This window comes from Chroicocephalus ridibundus, chromosome 9 (genome assembly GCF_963924245.1).
Source record: "Chroicocephalus ridibundus chromosome 9, bChrRid1.1, whole genome shotgun sequence".
Taxonomy (NCBI): Eukaryota; Metazoa; Chordata; class Aves; order Charadriiformes; family Laridae; genus Chroicocephalus; species Chroicocephalus ridibundus.
The window spans coordinates 50,056,196-50,072,105 of NC_086292.1; the positions used below are offsets into that span (position 1 = coordinate 50,056,196).

The 15,910-nt window shown below is 70.7% G+C and overlaps 4 protein-coding genes across 4 annotated transcripts; 2 read left to right on the forward strand and 2 right to left on the reverse strand.

Moving 5' to 3' along the window:
• The first annotated feature begins 624 nt into the window (after positions 1-624).
• On the forward strand, positions 625-3,705 carry TMED3 (transmembrane p24 trafficking protein 3). The gene is made up of 3 exons (XM_063346126.1): positions 625-888; positions 1,560-1,808; positions 2,387-3,705. Exons 1-3 carry the CDS (start codon positions 703-705, stop codon positions 2,621-2,623), a joined length of 672 nt encoding a protein of 223 aa, XP_063202196.1. The 5' UTR covers positions 625-702; the 3' UTR covers positions 2,624-3,705.
• Positions 3,706-5,067: 1,362 nt separating this feature from the next.
• Positions 5,068-7,323, reverse strand: LOC134520658 (gonadotropin-releasing hormone II receptor-like). The gene is made up of 4 exons (XM_063346349.1): positions 7,281-7,323; positions 6,305-6,858; positions 5,711-5,915; positions 5,068-5,522 (listed from the first exon to the last, which is right to left on the reverse strand). Exons 1-4 carry the CDS (start codon positions 7,321-7,323, stop codon positions 5,068-5,070), a joined length of 1,257 nt encoding a protein of 418 aa, XP_063202419.1.
• A 1,579-nt stretch (positions 7,324-8,902) lies between these two features.
• LOC134520659 (mesoderm posterior protein 1-like) lies at positions 8,903-10,591 on the reverse strand. The gene is made up of 2 exons (XM_063346350.1): positions 9,401-10,591; positions 8,903-8,975 (listed from the first exon to the last, which is right to left on the reverse strand). The coding sequence occupies exons 1-2, from the start codon at positions 10,310-10,312 to the stop codon at positions 8,913-8,915; spliced, it is 975 nt and encodes a 324-aa protein (XP_063202420.1). The 5' UTR covers positions 10,313-10,591; the 3' UTR covers positions 8,903-8,912.
• A 2,151-nt stretch (positions 10,592-12,742) lies between these two features.
• On the forward strand, positions 12,743-15,834 carry LOC134520285 (mesoderm posterior protein 2-like). The gene is made up of 2 exons (XM_063345386.1): positions 12,743-12,763; positions 14,568-15,834. The coding sequence occupies exons 1-2, from the start codon at positions 12,743-12,745 to the stop codon at positions 15,564-15,566; spliced, it is 1,020 nt and encodes a 339-aa protein (XP_063201456.1). The 3' UTR covers positions 15,567-15,834.
• The last annotated feature ends 76 nt before the right edge of the window (positions 15,835-15,910 follow it).

A 15,910-nucleotide genomic window follows, 5' to 3' on the forward strand; every position in this document is an offset into this window, starting at 1 on the left:
GCTGTTGCAAAGCTTTGTACAGTTCCTGCACGGAGCAGCGTCGCAGTTCAGTGTGAACTGCACAGGAATGTTCTCTGAAAGTGCATTTTAGATTTAAATATGCTATTTAGAGTAAAAGTGGGTTTATATTTTTACAGCCTTAAAGTTTATACTTTCTGCAGGTCAAATGTCTTATAGATTGAATTTCAGGCCTATTTTCCCTATAACAGTGACGTTTGTCTTATATTTCGTAGCGTGCAATTTTAAATCCTGTAGTCCACCTTTTCCGTTCACTTCTAAATATTCCGATGTTTTGCGTTTGTCCTTTTTTTTTAAGCACCGTTTGGGGCCTTCGTCGGGCGCTGGGAGACGGGACGCGGCTGGCGCGAGGAGGGTGCCGCGTTCTGCGCGTGGGAGCGGGGAGCGCCAGCGGCGCGGGGCTATTTGGGTGGGTTTATTGCCCCCGGCGCGCGGTGGCGGGGAATGCCGTGGGACGGCGTGGATTTCGTATGTCATCGCGGCGTTCGTAAAGAGCTCGGCGTGGGCCTGAGCCCCGCTGTGCGGGGTCCCGGCCGTGCTCGGCTCCCGCTGCCGGGGGTGCCCGGTGCCGGGAGGGGGGTGGCGGGGGGAGGCACCGCCTCCGGGGCCGCCCCCAGCGGAAGCGCCGCCGGTGCCGGTGCCGGGAGGGCGCCACGTCAGGCGGGGCGGGGCGGGAGCGGCGGGATGCGTTGCGGGATGCGGAGCGGGAGCGGCGGGATGCGTTGCGGGATGCGGGCGCTGGCGCTGGCCCTGCTGCTGGGCGCGCTGCGGGCCGGCGGCACCGAGCTGACCTTCGAGCTGCCCGACAGCGACAAGCAGTGCTTCCACCAGGAGCTGGAGCGCGGCACCAAGTTCACGCTGGACTACCAGGTACTGCCCTGCCCGCGCCCCGGCCCCTGCTTGTGCCCGTCGCCCTCTGCCCGTACCCCCAGCCCCGCGGCCCTGCCCGCGTTCCCCTACCTGTACCCCCATCCCCCCGCCCGTGGTCCTCTACCCATCCCCCTGCCCGTGCTCCCTCACTTGTACCCCTGGCCCCGTGCCCCTGCCCGCATTCCCCACTGTGTGCCCCAAGCCCCTGCCCGTGTTCCCCCACCCGTGCCCCTGCCATGCCCCGCAGAGCCCCAGACAGTGCCGCAGCTGCGCCTCCCCCCTGTACCCCCCAGCTCCCCCCGTGCAGCACCGGGCGACGTCCCCAGCCCTGGCCCCCTGCCCGGCAGTGCCCGCCTCAGAGACAGTACTGCGGTGTGCCCACAGCGGCCACGGGAGCCCCCGGCCCGGCCATCAGGGCTGTCGCCCTGTCCAGGCACCCCTACCTGAGCCCCGGACACCCCACCTGAGCTGCAGGCACCGTGGGGCACAGCTTCCCCTGGGGCTCCCCCAGCCTGGGCCCCCGTCCCGTGGCGGGCAGCCATGGGCACGGCGCCTGCTCGCTGCGGGCACGGCTGTGCGCACAGGCGTGGGGCCGGGCAGAGCTGCTCCCTCCGGGGCGGGAGGCTCTTGCCACGTAGTTCAGCAGGTGCCACCTGCGTCTCCCTGCGCAGGTGATCACTGGGGGACACTACGACGTGGACTGCTTCGTGGAGGACCCCAACGGCAGGACAATCTACAAGGAGACCAAGAAGCAGTATGACAGCTTCCCGCACCGCACCGAAGTCCAGGGCGTCTACACCTTCTGCTTCAGCAACGAGTTCTCCACCTTCTCCCACAAAACCATCTACTTCGACTTCCAGGTGGGCGACGAGCCACCGATCCTGCCCGACATGAGCAACCGCGTCACCGCCCTGACACAGGTGGGTCACTGCACGCCGCTGTGGGAGAAAGGTCCTGCCCCAGCTCCCGCTTGCGGCAAAACGGCCCCACAGGATGGCAGTTGGGGGCTCGTCCACCCTCCCCTCCACCAAATGCAGAAGTGCCAACCGCCAGCCAACCGCCCCGCTGTGCGCAGGCCACGTCCCCCTCCCAGCGGCGCGGGCAGAAAGGGATGGGGGGGCTGATCTGGGCCTGAACCTCCCCTGGCCTGAGCACCCAGTTCCGTCCTGCACAAGGGAGGAGCAGCGGAGCTTTTCCATCCCTTGGGGTGAGCCCGCAGGGATGTCAGTGCCCCGGGCTGGGACCCAGACCCTGCCCTTGGCCCCCAGCGCCTCGGCTGTGCCCCGGTGCTCAGAGCAGGCTCCCTCCACCAGCCGGTCTCCAGCGTTGCCCCTTTGAGCGGGACCGCTCTCGGGTCGGGGCTGGCAGAGACGCAGCAGCACAGGGCGCTGCTGTCCTGTGCTCAGGTGCCCCAGCACGATCCTCAGCTCCCTCGGCCGCCAGCGCCGGGCCTGAGCTGTGCTGCATCAGGAGCGATGGAGCACGCTTGTCTCCCCAGATGGAGTCCGCCTGCGTCACCATCCACGAGGCTCTGAACACGGTGATCGACTCCCAGACTCACTACCGCCTGCGGGAAGCGCAGGACCGGAGCAGAGCCGAAGACCTCAACGGCCGGGTCTCGTACTGGTCGGTTGGGGAAACCCTCATCCTCTTTGTGGTCAGCATTGGGCAAGTGATGCTGCTCAAAAGCTTCTTCACCGAGAAGAGACCCGGCAGCGGCGGGGCCAGCACCTAGAGCCGCAGCCGTTCTGTGCCCGAACTGCGGGGGGAAGACGGGCGGGCAGCGTCCCAGCGTCCTCCCGGCTCACATTTACCTCTGGTTTTCACAAGGTGCTGCTGCGGGGAGGCGGCTGGAGGGGAGCAGGGGATGATGTGACGCTGCCGAGCCAGGTGGAAAATGGTCACCCAAGCATGGGCATCCCCGAGCCCGTGGGCCACCCCAGCATCACCTCCCGCTTTGCCTTCACCTGCCCTGTGGCCCCGTCCCCTTGCCCGGCCGCTCTGTCCCCGCTCGCCAGCCCCACCTGGGCCCTTGTCCGACGCCTGGTGCACCTTCAGAGCCCGATGTGACTGCAAGGTGCAGCCGGGCATCCAGCAAGGCCGGGCACTGCCCGCTCGCGCCCGCGGGGCAGGGAGCTGTGCCCGGGCTGCCGAGGGGACGGGGCAGCGCTGACCCACCCAGCGCCCACCTCCCGAGCGCTCCTGCATCGAGCCGGGTGCCGTTATCCCAGAGGGAGCTGCCCTGCGGCTGCCGGCTCGGTGCCCGCGGGCAGAGGAGGGGCGAGCGCAGCTCCCCTTTCTCCCCGGGGCAGGCACACGCTCCCCGCCGCGGGGCCCACGCCGGCAACAGCGTCCCAGGAGCCGCTGGCTCAAAAACGGAGGCGAGGTTTCAGCAGGAGCTTTTTGCTGGGTGATTTCCTTTGCTTTGCGAGCCCCCGTCCTCACGGCGAAGCATTTCCCAGGCCCTTCTCCGTGCCCCGAGCAAGATGGTAGTTTCATCCTTGCAGGAGTCCATGCCTGGGGTGCCCAGCAGACAGCGGCAGCGGGCACAGCTCTGCTCAACCCGTGCTGAGGAAGCCCCATCCCCGCCCCAGCAGCAGCGAGGACCCCCCTGCACCCCTGGGACTGCAGCCTGGAGCCCCCCAAAACAGAGACCTCCCCCCTGAGAGCCCGGGGAGGCCACCCTGTGCGAGAGCCCCATGGAGACCAGAGCACTGGCCGCTGCCGCCAGCCCTTGAGCGGGTTGAGGATCACTCCTCCGGAGCCGGAGCAGCACCACCACTGCTGTTTTACTTTGCCACTGCGTAATAAACCCCCGCGACTGTGGTTCGTGCTGCCATTATTGGGCACCGCTCCCCGGATGGGCACCCCGATGTGGCCACGGTGGCTGCTGAGCTGGCTGTCCCTGCCTGCAGCCTGCCCTGCCTGTTCCTGCCTCATCGGGCACTCGACCCCCCAGCGCGCGGCAGACAGGCTCGGTACCCGCCGGGGTGATGCCCGTCTCCCCCCAGCCCTCGGCAGACCCCTGTCAGGAGAAGACATTTTGATGTAGGCGGTTACCGCAGCTGCCACGCTGGCAGCGCGACTTCCCCGGGGCTAAGGGCAGATCCCCAGGTCTGGGTCCCCCCTGGCAGCAGGGACCGAAGGGGGTGATGGAGCCCAGCGACCCACCGCAGCAAAGCGGGGAGCTCCGGGCAGACGCCTCTTGCTTCAGTCCTGGCTGCAGCACACCCTGGTTCTGCCCCCAACCCTTCCCTGCACCGGGGGGAGGCCGGGGCCGTTCCCATGAGCCCTCCCTCACTCCTGGCATTGCTCCCGGAGCCACGGGCAGGGCTCAGACCGGCTGCTCCGAGGTGCAGGGGGAGAGCAAGGGGCCCAGGCACCCACAGCCCCGCTGCAGCCCCCTCCCCAGCTCTCCTGGTCCCACGGGCCACACCAGCTCCGGTGGCAGCGCTGGCCTTGGGACAGTTGCCGCGCAGCCAGGAGCAGCCGGGCCCCCGCGCCTCGCAACGACCTTCACCGGGAGCCAAGAGCTCCTGTTTCGAGCGGAGCCGCCGGCGGGTGCAAGGCTGCTGCAGGCAGCACGGTGCCCTGGGACTGCTGCCAGCTCCGCGCCACCAGCGGGGACCAGCCCCACGCACCACCGGGGCCAGGAGCCCCACGGGGACAAAAAGCCCCCGCAGCCGCCGCAGAGAGGGTAGCACCCAGCCCTGGGCACTGTGCGGGACACCCTCGGAGCTGCCCATCCCTGGGGGCCCTGGGACCCCCCGGTGGCAGAGACCGGAGCAGCCAGGACCAGCTCTGGAGCAGCCACCCCCAGGTGTGGGGCTCCCACCCACCCGTCCCAGCAGCGCTGGCTCTGGGGACCCCAGCCCGGCTCATGGCTGGGGACACGGGCAGGACAGGAGGTGGCTGCAGGACTCTTTATTGCTGGGCTGGGCTCTGCTCCAGCGGCTGTGCAGGGCTGGGCAGGCACAGAGAGGGGACTGGGGGGGCCCCCAAAAGCCAGCCCCGCAGCCCACAGAGGCACTTCGGGGTGTGGGAAAAGAGCGGCAGTGACCCCGTCCCCACCAAGCCCGTGCTGCCCTCGCTGTCCTGCCACCGGTCCCCTCCAGCCCGCAGCCTCGGTGCCTGCTGAGCACCCCGGGGCACCCCCATGGGCGCGGGGCCGTGCCCGGCTCACAGGGAGCTGCTCTGGCAGGAGCCAGCCCCGGCAGGCAGCCCCGGCCCGGCGGGCACCCGCTGCCCCCGCGCCCCCGGGACACCCCGCTTGCGTGGCAGGGAGGAGGCCGAGCAGCGGAAGGAGCCGGTGGCCGGGGAGGGCGGCTGGGGCTCGGGGCCGTGCCCACAGGGGCAGCCCCAGCCCCTCCGGAAGGGGATGGTGAAGAGCCCGTAGGTGATGGGGTCCAGGCACGCGTTGAAGAGGCCGAAGATGAAGAGGATGTGGGTGAGGGCTGGCGAGACCCTCTTCTCCATGGCCCGCGGGCAGAACCAGTACCACAGCCCCAGCAGGTAGTAGGGGGTCCAGCAGAGGATGAAGGAGGAGACGATGACCAGGCTCATCTTCAGCATGCGCAGCCGTGCCCGCGGGATGTTGTTCCTGGAGCACCGCAGCGACATGTCCCGGGAGGAGACTGGGGGGCACAGCCCGGAGTGGGGGATGCTTAGCAGCCCGGCTGGGACAGGGACCCCATGCCCTGAGGGAGGGCTGGGGGGTCCCCACACAGCCCCAGCCAGAGCTCCCCTCGGTTCCCCCCATCCCAGGGTCCCTGCAAAGCCCCCCAGGCACGGGGACGTGGCAGCCGGGTGCCTGGGCACTCACAGAGGCTGGAGCCCATGCGCCGGGAGATCTCCAGGAGGATGCGCGCGTAGCAGCAGACCATGATGAGCAGCGGCAGCAGGAAGAGGCAGGTGAAGCCGAGCATGTTGTAGAGAGTCTCGTGCCAGGGCCGGGGGAAGCTGCCCCGCGTGGTGCACTGGGTGAAGTTGTGCGGGGGGCGGAGGGTGACGGTGCGGAAGAGGAACAGCTGGAGGCAGAGCAGAGGTGGGATGGCAGCCCCCTCCCCAGGGCCGCGGGGTGATGGGGGACCCCGCGCCTTCCCAAGGCAGGGTACCGGGCTCTGGAGCCGGGGACCACCGGAGCCACAGGGTGAGACCCTGCCCGTGGGACTGGGTCCCTGCGCCAGCTCCGCTCCCCACTGCCCGGGGCTGGGGCACACAGCAGGGCGGGGGCTGAGATGGAGGGGGCACGATGCCACAGCCCCTCCTTCACTGCCCGGCTCAGCTGCCTCCCTCCAAGCCTTCTCCATCCCCATCCTGCAGGGTTTGCGGCGGCACCAGCCCTGGGGGCACCCTGGGGGGCAGGTGGGCATCTGCCACAGGGCATGGGCTGGAGAGGAGCCCCGGGGACGGGTACCTGCGGCACCGAGAGCCCGGCGCTGAGGAGCCAGGCGACGTAGAGCATGATGCGGTTCCTCCTCCGGGCACGGGCGATGGCCAGCGGGCGCAGGATGGCAGCCTGCCGGTCCAGGCTGATGACGACGGTGACGAAGGCGGAGGCGTACATGGCCAGCAGCCGGACGTACATGAGGAGGCGGCAGGCCAGGTCGCCCGCCCGCCACTGCAGCGTGATGTTCCAGACGGCATCCAGCGGCATCACCGCCACCGTCACCAGCAGGTCGGCGGCCGCCAGGTGCAGCAGCAGCAGGCGGATGTGGGACCGCCGGCCACCCCGCCGGCCCCCCGCCGCCCGCAGCACCGCCAGGTTGCAGCCGGCGGAGAGGGCGAAGAGGAGGAAGGTGACGGCCACGCGGGCCTGGGCGGCGGGGGAGAAGGTGGGCAGTCGCAGGGGCTCCTCGCCGCCCTCGGCCTGGGGGCTCCAGGCGCAGCCCCGCTCCGGGGGGGGCAGGCTGCTGGAGGGGTCTGCGCTGGCGTTCCCCACTGCAGGCTCTGCGTCCGGATGGCTCCTTCCTGCCGCAACAGGCAGACAGGCAGCGGCAGCCTGCCCGGAGGGGACCCTGGGGTGGGGGCTTGGTGGGGGGGCAGGTCACACTCAGTGTAGGAGGTCCGCTCCCTGGAGCCCTGCTCCCTGCCCCACACCGCAACCCCCACCTTATCTCACTGCATTCCCATCTTCAGCTGCTCTCTGCAGCCCCGCGGCTCCTCCAGACACCCCCCCGCCCCATAGAGCTTTGGGGGTCCTTGGCACCAAGCAGGGCAGGGGGAGACAGTCTCTGCTGACCCCAACCCACCACCTACCCCAGGCCATTCCTGCTGCCCACCCATCCTCCACCCCCGAGCATCCCTCGTGGTCCTGCACGGGGACAGAGACCCTCCCAGCCCAGTTCTGGAGCCCCCCGGGACCAGGTACCCCCTTCCCGCTCCCACCTCACCTCCAGCCAGGGTGTCCTGCCCAGCACCGCCCGGCCCAGCCATGTCGGGGCCACTGCTCACACGCTGCCGGCTCTCCGTGCCGAGGGCTCCCGCATCCGCGCCGTGCCTGCTGGCAGTGAGCTGGCGGGGGCCCGGGGAAGAGAGGGAGCAGGGCAGGTACTGCCGGCGCCTGCAGCCCCCTCCTGCCTGCTGCTGGGCCACACTCAGCAGGCGGGCGGTGGGATGCCCTTGGTAGCTCAGGTTGCTCCTTGACGTAGCCAGCCCGCTTGGAACGGCTTGGTCCTTCGCCCCGCGCCACCCACACGCGCACACGGACACGTAAGCGTGCACAGTGCTCACACACGGGGGGACACACACACACGCACAGGGACACGAATGCACGTTCCTGCTGGTGCAGACGCAGACGCACACGTCCCTGGGCACGTGCACACACAGCTCTGCCCTGAGCTCTGCCCCCCCACCCGCCCGCAGGCAGCTCCGTCCCCCTCTGCCCGCTCCCGCTCCACCGGCTCATCCCAAACCCCATCCCAGCGGCGCGGGGCTGGCGTGGCCCCTGCTCGGCACCCTGTACGGCTGCCGTCCCCAGGACACGCACGCGGGGCAGGGCAGTATGTGCGGGACGGGGGAGCTGGGCGAGGAGCTGGGCAGAGGGAGATGCCCAGCAGCCGTGGGAGGGAGCCCCCCAGCCCGAGCGTGCCCCAGCCCGGGTGGGTGCTGCACTGGCCTCCCCAGGGCCGGGGATCGGGGTGCACAAGGCCCCTCACTTTGGGGTGCATCTGGGGAGCCCAGAGACCCACAGGTCCCTTCTCCCAGCCTTGCCTCTGCCAGCTGCTCCCCCAGACCGTGGCTGTCCCCACGGCCGGAGCATGTCCCCATGGCCACAGGGTGTCCCCAAGGCCCATGAGCCCTGGCCAGGGGGGAGCTGCAGCCTGGGGGAGGGCAGGGGACCTGCTTTGCATCTCAAAGGCTTCGCCCCCCTGGCAGAGGGAATTAACATTATTAGCAAGCCATTTCACAGATAAGTGGGGCTCATTAGCCCTGCAGACCCCCTGCCCCAGGGCCCCCGGAGTGGGCGGGGAAGGGCCCCCCCAGCACATTCGCACCCGGCTGTCAGTCCCCACCACGGCCCCTCTAATGGACTCCCCAGACCCTGCAGGGAGCCGACGAGGGGCTGGGGGGCAGAGGGGCCGGTCTTCAGCCCCCCCGCACTCCCCTCCGCCTGCGGGGTCTCCATCCCGACGGGGTCACCTCGGCCCCACGCTTCTCCCTGTTGCTGGACCCCATGTGCCCACATTTAACCCTGCTCAGCCACCCTCTCCCGGCCCCAAACCCACTCCCGGAGGTGACGCAGTGGCCCAGACGTGCTGCACCCCATCCCGTGCCCAGCTCCTGCCGCAGGAACAGCCACGCGGTGACACACGGAGGGGCACAAGGGTTTATTTATGTACAGTCGCGGCCGCCCCGGCACGTCCAGCAGAGCTGCGGGCTCACACAAGAGGTAGCTCGTCCCCCCACCTCCCAGCTGTCCAAGGGGGGACACGCTTCCCCGAGCTGCAGGCATCCGGCCGGTGCGTCGTGGGGCCGCGTGGCAGCGGGTGCTCCGGCACCGGGGAGCCGGGGGCTCATCCGTGTCAGTCCTGGGGCTGTGGCGGGAGCAGAGCCTCCAGGAGGGAGAACAGGTCCGTGGAGAGGTCCTGGGGGAGCAGAGGGTGGGTGAGAGGGTGACCGGCCAGGGCAGGGTCCAGGGCAGGGCTGGGGTCTGGGGGGGTGCTGGAAGAGGGGCTGGCAGAGCCCACCCGCCAGGAGGACTCCGGTCAGGGCCAAGCAGGACCACGGCCTCAGGCCTGTCCCAGCTGATGGGACGCCACAAACGGGAGGGAGGATGGCACCGGGGAGGATCGGAGCAGGCTGAGGGACCCACGTGCACTCACTGCAGGGAGGAGGGGGGACACCTCCCCGTTCCCACCCCCAGACAAGGCTGCTGTTACCCCAAAACCAGTCCCCGCACTGCCCCAAGCCAAGGCGGCTCTGAGCGCACCGCGGGGGCTGAGCCCTGCCCCATGCCAACCCCACACTGGGGACCGCCAGCACTCCCCCCGATCCCTGCCAGCGCACGTACCTGGGTGCCTGTCCCTGCATCCACGAACTCCGGCAGCATCAGCCCCGCGTCCAGGAGGGGGCTGCCGAGGAGGTCTGGGGGGGCCCCTGCCCCTGCGCAGTGAGGAGGGGACAGCCAGGAGGACACGCTGGAGGCGACAGCCCCGTGCAGCTCCGAGGGGGTCCCAACCACAGGGATGTAGGGGGGCGACCCCCAGGCCTCCATGCCCGTGTCGGGAACCCCAAGCACCTCTGGGGGGGACCCCGCAGCAGAGCCACACGGGGGTGATCCCCAGGCACCCGTCCCCATGCCAGGAGCCCCGTGAAGATCCAGGGACGTCCCCACCATAGGAGAGGACCCCCAGCCCACAGTATCAGGGGGTGAAGCATCCCGTGGGGCTGGGGCTGGTGGGTGCAGGCGGGGGTCCGGGGCCTGGCAGCACCCCAGACCCTGTGGGCAGAGGGGGCAGTGCCGGGGGGCCGCCCCCCGCCGCCGGGCCAGCGCCTCCTCGCTGAGCCCCAGCAGGGCCGAGAGGTGGGCGATGTAGCGGATGGCGAGGCGCAGGGTCTCGATCTTGGTCAGGCTCTGCCCCGCGGGCACCAGCGCGGGCGGCAGGTAGTGCCGCAGCCTCAGCAGCGCCTGCGCCAGCCGCCGCATCCGCAGCTTCTCCCGCTCGCTGGCGCTCTGCCGCGGGCCCCCCGGCCCCGGGCCCCGCACCCCCTTTCTGCCCCTGGAGCCGCCTCGCAGGCGAGGGGTGGCGGGGCCGCGGCAGGGTCCCCGGGTGGTGGCGGGGGACGAGAGGCCGCAGGAGTCGGGCGAGGGTGCAGGCGAGCTGCTGCTGTAGCCCTCGGGGTCCGGGGGTCCGCGGCAGCCCCAGTCCTGCAGCAGGGCGGTGGCGGGGAGCGGGAGGCCAGGGGCTGCCGAGCGGGCCATGGCTGTGGGGCCGAGTGCCGGTGTCCCCCGGCCGCCCTGGCTTTATGCAGGGCCAGAGGTGTGAAGTGGCACCTTCGTGGCCAGCATCAGCAGCACTTCAAAGGCCGGGGGGGGCTGAGGGCAGCCGGCTTTGAACACGCGGGTGACGAATTTTACCCCGGCGGTGTGAGGCGGCTCTGTGCTGCCCACCCCCCCCCGGCAGCCCTCACCCCCCCGGCACCGACCTCAGGATGGGGCTTGGGCCCCACGCGGGGGCTGCAAGGAGGCTGGCAGTGGGGCTTCTAGCAGGGCCTTCAGCGGGGCCTGCAGTGGGGGTCTGCCGTGGGGTTTGCAATGGGGGGGGGACGACTGCCGTGGGGTCTGCCGTGGGGTTTGCAATGGAGGGGGACTGCTGTGGGGTCTGCCGTGGGGTTTGCAATCGGGGGGGTCTGCCGTGGGGTCTGCTGTGGGGGGGACACGACTGCCGTGGGGTCAGCCGTGGGGTTTGCAATGGAGGGGGACTGCCGTGGGGTCTGCCGTGGGGTTTGCAATGGGGGGGGACTGCCGTGGGGTTTGCAATGAGGGGGACACGACTGCCGTGGGGTCTGCCGTGGGGTTTGCAATGGGGGGGGTCAGCCGTGGGGTCCGCACAGAGGGGTCTGCAGTGGGGCCCGCAGTGGGGTGCGAGCTGCCAGCTCCGGGTGTCCACGTCCCCCACGGCGCAGCGAGGCCCCAGTGGGGCAGCCCCGGTGCCCAGCCTGGCTCTGTGGGGCACCGACCCCCTCGCCCGGTGCCGGGGCCGGGGGGGCACGGCCCGCCCTCCCGCGGCAGGTCCCCCGCAGCCCCCGCTAATGGCGTTTCACACGCGGTCCCTAATGAGCCCGGCCGCCCGCGGGGCCTCGGCGCGGAGCCGCGGCCGCCGCCCGGTGCCGTCGGGTGCCGCCGAGGGGCGGCCCGGGCGCGGGGACCCTCACGGGGGGGGCCGGGGCGGGCGGGGCGGGGCTGGGAGGGGCCCCCCCGCCGCGTTCCCAGGCCCCGCAGGTGTCGGTGCCGGCGGGTGCGAAGGTTTCCAGGGAAACCCGGCCCCGGGAAGGGAAGGAAAATCCATCAGGGAGCGGGCGGGGGGGCCGGAGCACCACCCCCGGCACCGGCACCGGCACCGGCACGGCCCCCCCCGGCAGCACGGCCCCCCCCGGCAGCACGGCCCCGCGGTGCCGTGGGGTACGTGACCCCCACACGGCGCCGTGCGCGGCAGCGGGGGTACAGCGGGGGGCACGGGACCCCTCCATACTGGGTGGGCACAGCCCCGGAGATACGGCAGTGGGCACGGGACCCTCCCGTACCGGGTGTGCACGGCCCCGGGGATACGGCAGCGGGTGTGGGACCCCCTCATACTGGGTGGGCACAGCCCCCCCAATGCCGGGTGGGCACAGGCTTCCCCAATATCAGGTATCAGCCACGGAGCTGGGCATGGGGCACAGGGCCAGCAGTGGGGCACGGGGCTGGGCACAGGGCCAGCTGTGGGTCCGCGGGGTGCAGGGCCAGCAGTGGGGCACAGGGCCAGCTGTGGGTCCACGGGGCACAGGGCCAGCAGTGGGGCACAGGGCCAGCTGTGGGGCCGCGGGGCGCAGGGCCAGCAGTGGGGCACAGGGCCAGCTGTGGCGCCATGGGGCGCAGGGCCAGCAGTGGGGCGCAGAGCCAGCAGTGGGGCGCAGGGCCGGCCCCTCCCCGTGGCAGTGTTGGCGACGGGGCGGGTGAGCGGGCACCTCGTTGCTCACCATCTCGTGTTTCCTGGTGGTCACATGGAGCTTGTTCAGTTTTCCTTGGCACTGCCATGACGCAGAGGCAATGAGATAAACCCTGCTTATCGCCCAGCGCTGGCCAAGTGCTCCCGCCATCCTCGCCGCGCTGCCGAAGCCGGGCACGCTGCTCAGCCCCGTGGCAGCCCCGGGTGCCCCGGCCTCGTGGGGAGCCTGGGCACGGCGATCTCCAGTGTTTCAAACCCGCATCGTGTGGCTGTCGCAGGGTCCTGGGCATCCAGCGGTGCAGGGGCTGCGGGGACCCTGTGGTCCCTTGCCACGGTCCCATCCTGCCACCAAGCCACACCGTGGCACCCAGCCCCCGTGCTGCTCGGAGCCACCTGCACCCTGATTTGTCACCCCTGCAGCCCGGCCCTTGGCCAAGCCCTGCTCCAGGCATGCATGCCATGAGGATATCGGCATCTAAATTGGCATTATCTCCCACGGACATCGCAGACATGGCACAAAAGCACCAGAGTTAATTGCTATTGATTCCCGCTGCCATCTCGCTGGAGGAAGTGCCGTGCCACTGCTCTGACCAAGGTCCAAGGGTGCCGGTGCCGACCCGGACCCACAGCACGTCTCTGGGTACACAAACATCTGATGCCATCCCAGAGCCCGTCTCTGGGGCTGGGGGCTGCAGTGGGGGTCCATGGGCAGCCTGGCCTCGGGAGTGCGGCGGGGTGCTCTGCAGGGTGCCCTGCACCCAACAGCACGGCCTGGGGCGCAGGCCCTTCCCCGCACGCCCCTCGGCACTGCCCTGGCCCCGCTCCCCCCGTTCCCAGGCCCCCTCCTGGGTCTCATTAGCTGATGAGCTCCTGGGTAATGAGTTCTGCGGCCCCGCTGAGCAGCCGCTTCCCACCTCCCCCTGTGTTTAGACAAGTGCTGGAGCGCGGCTGGGCTGTCACAGCGCTGGCCGTGGGGTCAGAGCCCCCCCAAGGCAGAGCCCACAGCCCCCCACAGCTCGGGGGGGAGGGGGTCACCCCCGTGTCCCTCCAGCCCTTACTGAAGGAGCGTGGGCACAGGGCCGTGGGTGGACGGGGAGAGGGCACTGGGATGGGGCTCAGCCACAGGGCTCCTGATGGTGCTGCTGGCCAAAGCCCTCCTCAGGCGGTCGGTGCCCATTCAGACTCATGCCCCCAGGAGCCGCCAGCCCTCCCACTGAGGGGGTCCCGCCGGGCACTGCCGGGGGCCCTCCCCAGTGTGCCTTACTGTCTACCTTGGACTCACCATCCCTGCTCTGGCGCACCTCCTGGGCATCGGACGGCCGCAGGGCTCCTGGCCCTGGCTGTGCGCTCCTGTACCTCCGGCCGGGACGTGGACGGCTGGCAGGGACGGTGCCCAGAGGCTGTGCCCAGCCCGCGGGAGAACTGCAAACGCATCCCGGCAAATGGCCCTCTGCAGCCGGGAGCGCTGCCCACGCCAGAGCAGGGCCAGTAGCTGCCTCCCCCCTGCTCCTGCTGCGTCCCCAGCACATGGGTGCTGGCAGCGTCCCCTGCCCTGGAGCATCCTAAAGGGCTTAGCACCCCAGCACACTGCTGCCCGCTGCCTCGGGGACCCCGACCCGGGTCTGGGGTTTGCACCAGCTGGACAAGCAGCACGGGGAGCCTCAGCTCCATTCGGGGGGGGGGGCACAGCCTGCTGGGTCCCCACAAAAACTCAGGCTGTGCCTCCAGCTTCTCCAGAGCACGCCAACAGCTCAGAGAGCCGGGGCTGCATCCCGCTGGGTCAGGGAGAACAAGGCAGTACGGCCAGGGCAAGGGACATCACCCGAAGAGGAGCCCACTGGTCCCGGCACCAGCGCACCAGCCCGGCTGCCACATTCCTGCATCCCCCTGCCCCTCCAGGCGGTTGGTTAGAGCTGGGGGCACGCTCGGGACCCCCGGCCCGCGGGGCTGGGAGCTGTGCAGAGGGCAGGGGAGGTGTGGGGACACCGCTGGGTGTCAGGGCTGGTGGCTCAGCGTCCCAGCACTGGAAGGTCAAGTCCCCGCTGCCCCCAGCAGCACAGCAGAGGTGCCGTGCGGGGTGGTGCGGGCCCTGGCAGGGCTGGTCGACGCGTTAGCATCTCTCATGGCCGTGTGAATTGGTCCCTGCACACTTCCCAGCGCCGGGCAGCGCCAATTAAGGGCCGGAGGAGTCAGAAATGACACCTCTGCAAATGGGCCCAGCATTCCCAGGCTCCCGGCCGGCCCCAGCCAGGCTCTGTAGGTTTTGACACCTCCAGGTGGTCGCAAAGGTGTCACCTCACGCCCCTGCCCCACATAAAGCCAGGGCTGCCTGGGCACCCCCAGAGGCGGGCGGCAGAGCAGACCCCAGCCATGGATGGACCCCCAGCCCCACTCCTGCCCCGAGGTCCCCAGCCCCCAGCAGGCCATGCCCTGCTCCAGGACCGGCCCGGGGGGCTCGTCGACACCATCTCCCCAACCCCTTCTGGAGAGCCCCCCCGTGCGTCCCCGTGTCCCCCGCGGGGCCGGCAGCCGGGAGCCGGGGGGCAGCATGGGGGTGGGGATGAGCCAGGGCGGCGCGGGGGGCCGGGGGGCCCGCGGCAGAGCGCCAGCGAGCGGGAGAAGCTGCGGATGCGGCGGCTGGCGCAGGCGCTGCTGAGGCTGCGGCACTACCTGCCGCCCGCGCTGGTGCCCGCGGGGCAGAGCCTGACCAAGATCGAGACCCTGCGCCTCGCCATCCGCTACATCGCCCACCTCTCGGCCCTGCTGGGGCTCAGCGAGGAGGCGCTGGCCCGGCGGCGGGGGGCGGCCCCCCGGCACTGCCCCCTCTGCCCACAGGGTCTGGGGTGCTGCCAGGCCCCGGACCCCCGCCTGCACCCACCAGCCCCAGCCCCACGGGATGCTTCGCCCCCTGATACTGTGGGCTGGGGGTCCCCTCCCATGATGGGGACGTCCCTGGATCTTCATGGGGCTCCTGGCATGGGGACGGGTGCCTGGGGCTCACCCCCGTGTGGCTCTGCTGCGGGGACCCCCCCAGAGGTGCTTGGGGTTCCCGACACGGGCATGGAGGCCTGGGGGTCGCCCCCCTACATCCCTGTCGCAGGGATCCCCCTGGAGCTGCACAGGACCCCTGTCTCCATCTCGGGGTCCTGGTCATCACCGCTGTGCAGCCTCGGAGCAGTCACCCCGCTGGAGCCCCCCCAGAGACGCGCCACCGCCACGGGCACCGGGACGGCTTCCTCCTGCTGCTTGGAACCTGCAGCCCCCCCGCAGCCTCCTGGGGCAGGACTGACGGACGCAGGGCCCCCCGAGACGCCCACGCGTGGCTCCCAGCTGCCTGCGCACTGCCAGGTACCCACAGCCCCCTCCCCAGCCCGGCCCCTGCTCCCGCACCCACCACCCTCGGGGGCAGCGGGGCCGGGGGGTGGATGCTCCTCGCAGGGCGCGGGCAGGGCTGCTTCAGCAAATCCCCCTGCACGCCATGGCCGGGGGGTCTGCCTGCGCTGGGGGGCACAGACTGATGCGTGCTGAGCCAGAGAGTCAGCCCGGGTGCGGGGTGGGGGGCACCGGGTGTGGGGTGGGGGGCGCGGTACCGCCCCACGGCCGCTCGCCTGACACAGCTCTTTCTGCACAGCTCGGCAGCCCACCCGCCCTGCACAGGCTCGTCTGCCCGGCCCCCCGTGCAGACCCCGTCCTGCCCAGCTGCACCCCAGCACGGCACTGGGGGGGCTGGAGCTGATCCTGCACCCCCAGCCGCAGCGGCCGTGTGGAGGACGGCGGCGTGGCCGTCCCATAGAGCCGTGCCGGACGGACGCCGGGGAAGGGCTGCTCATTAAAGCTGCCATTGCACTGTTGCGCTCCGACTCGTTACTGCG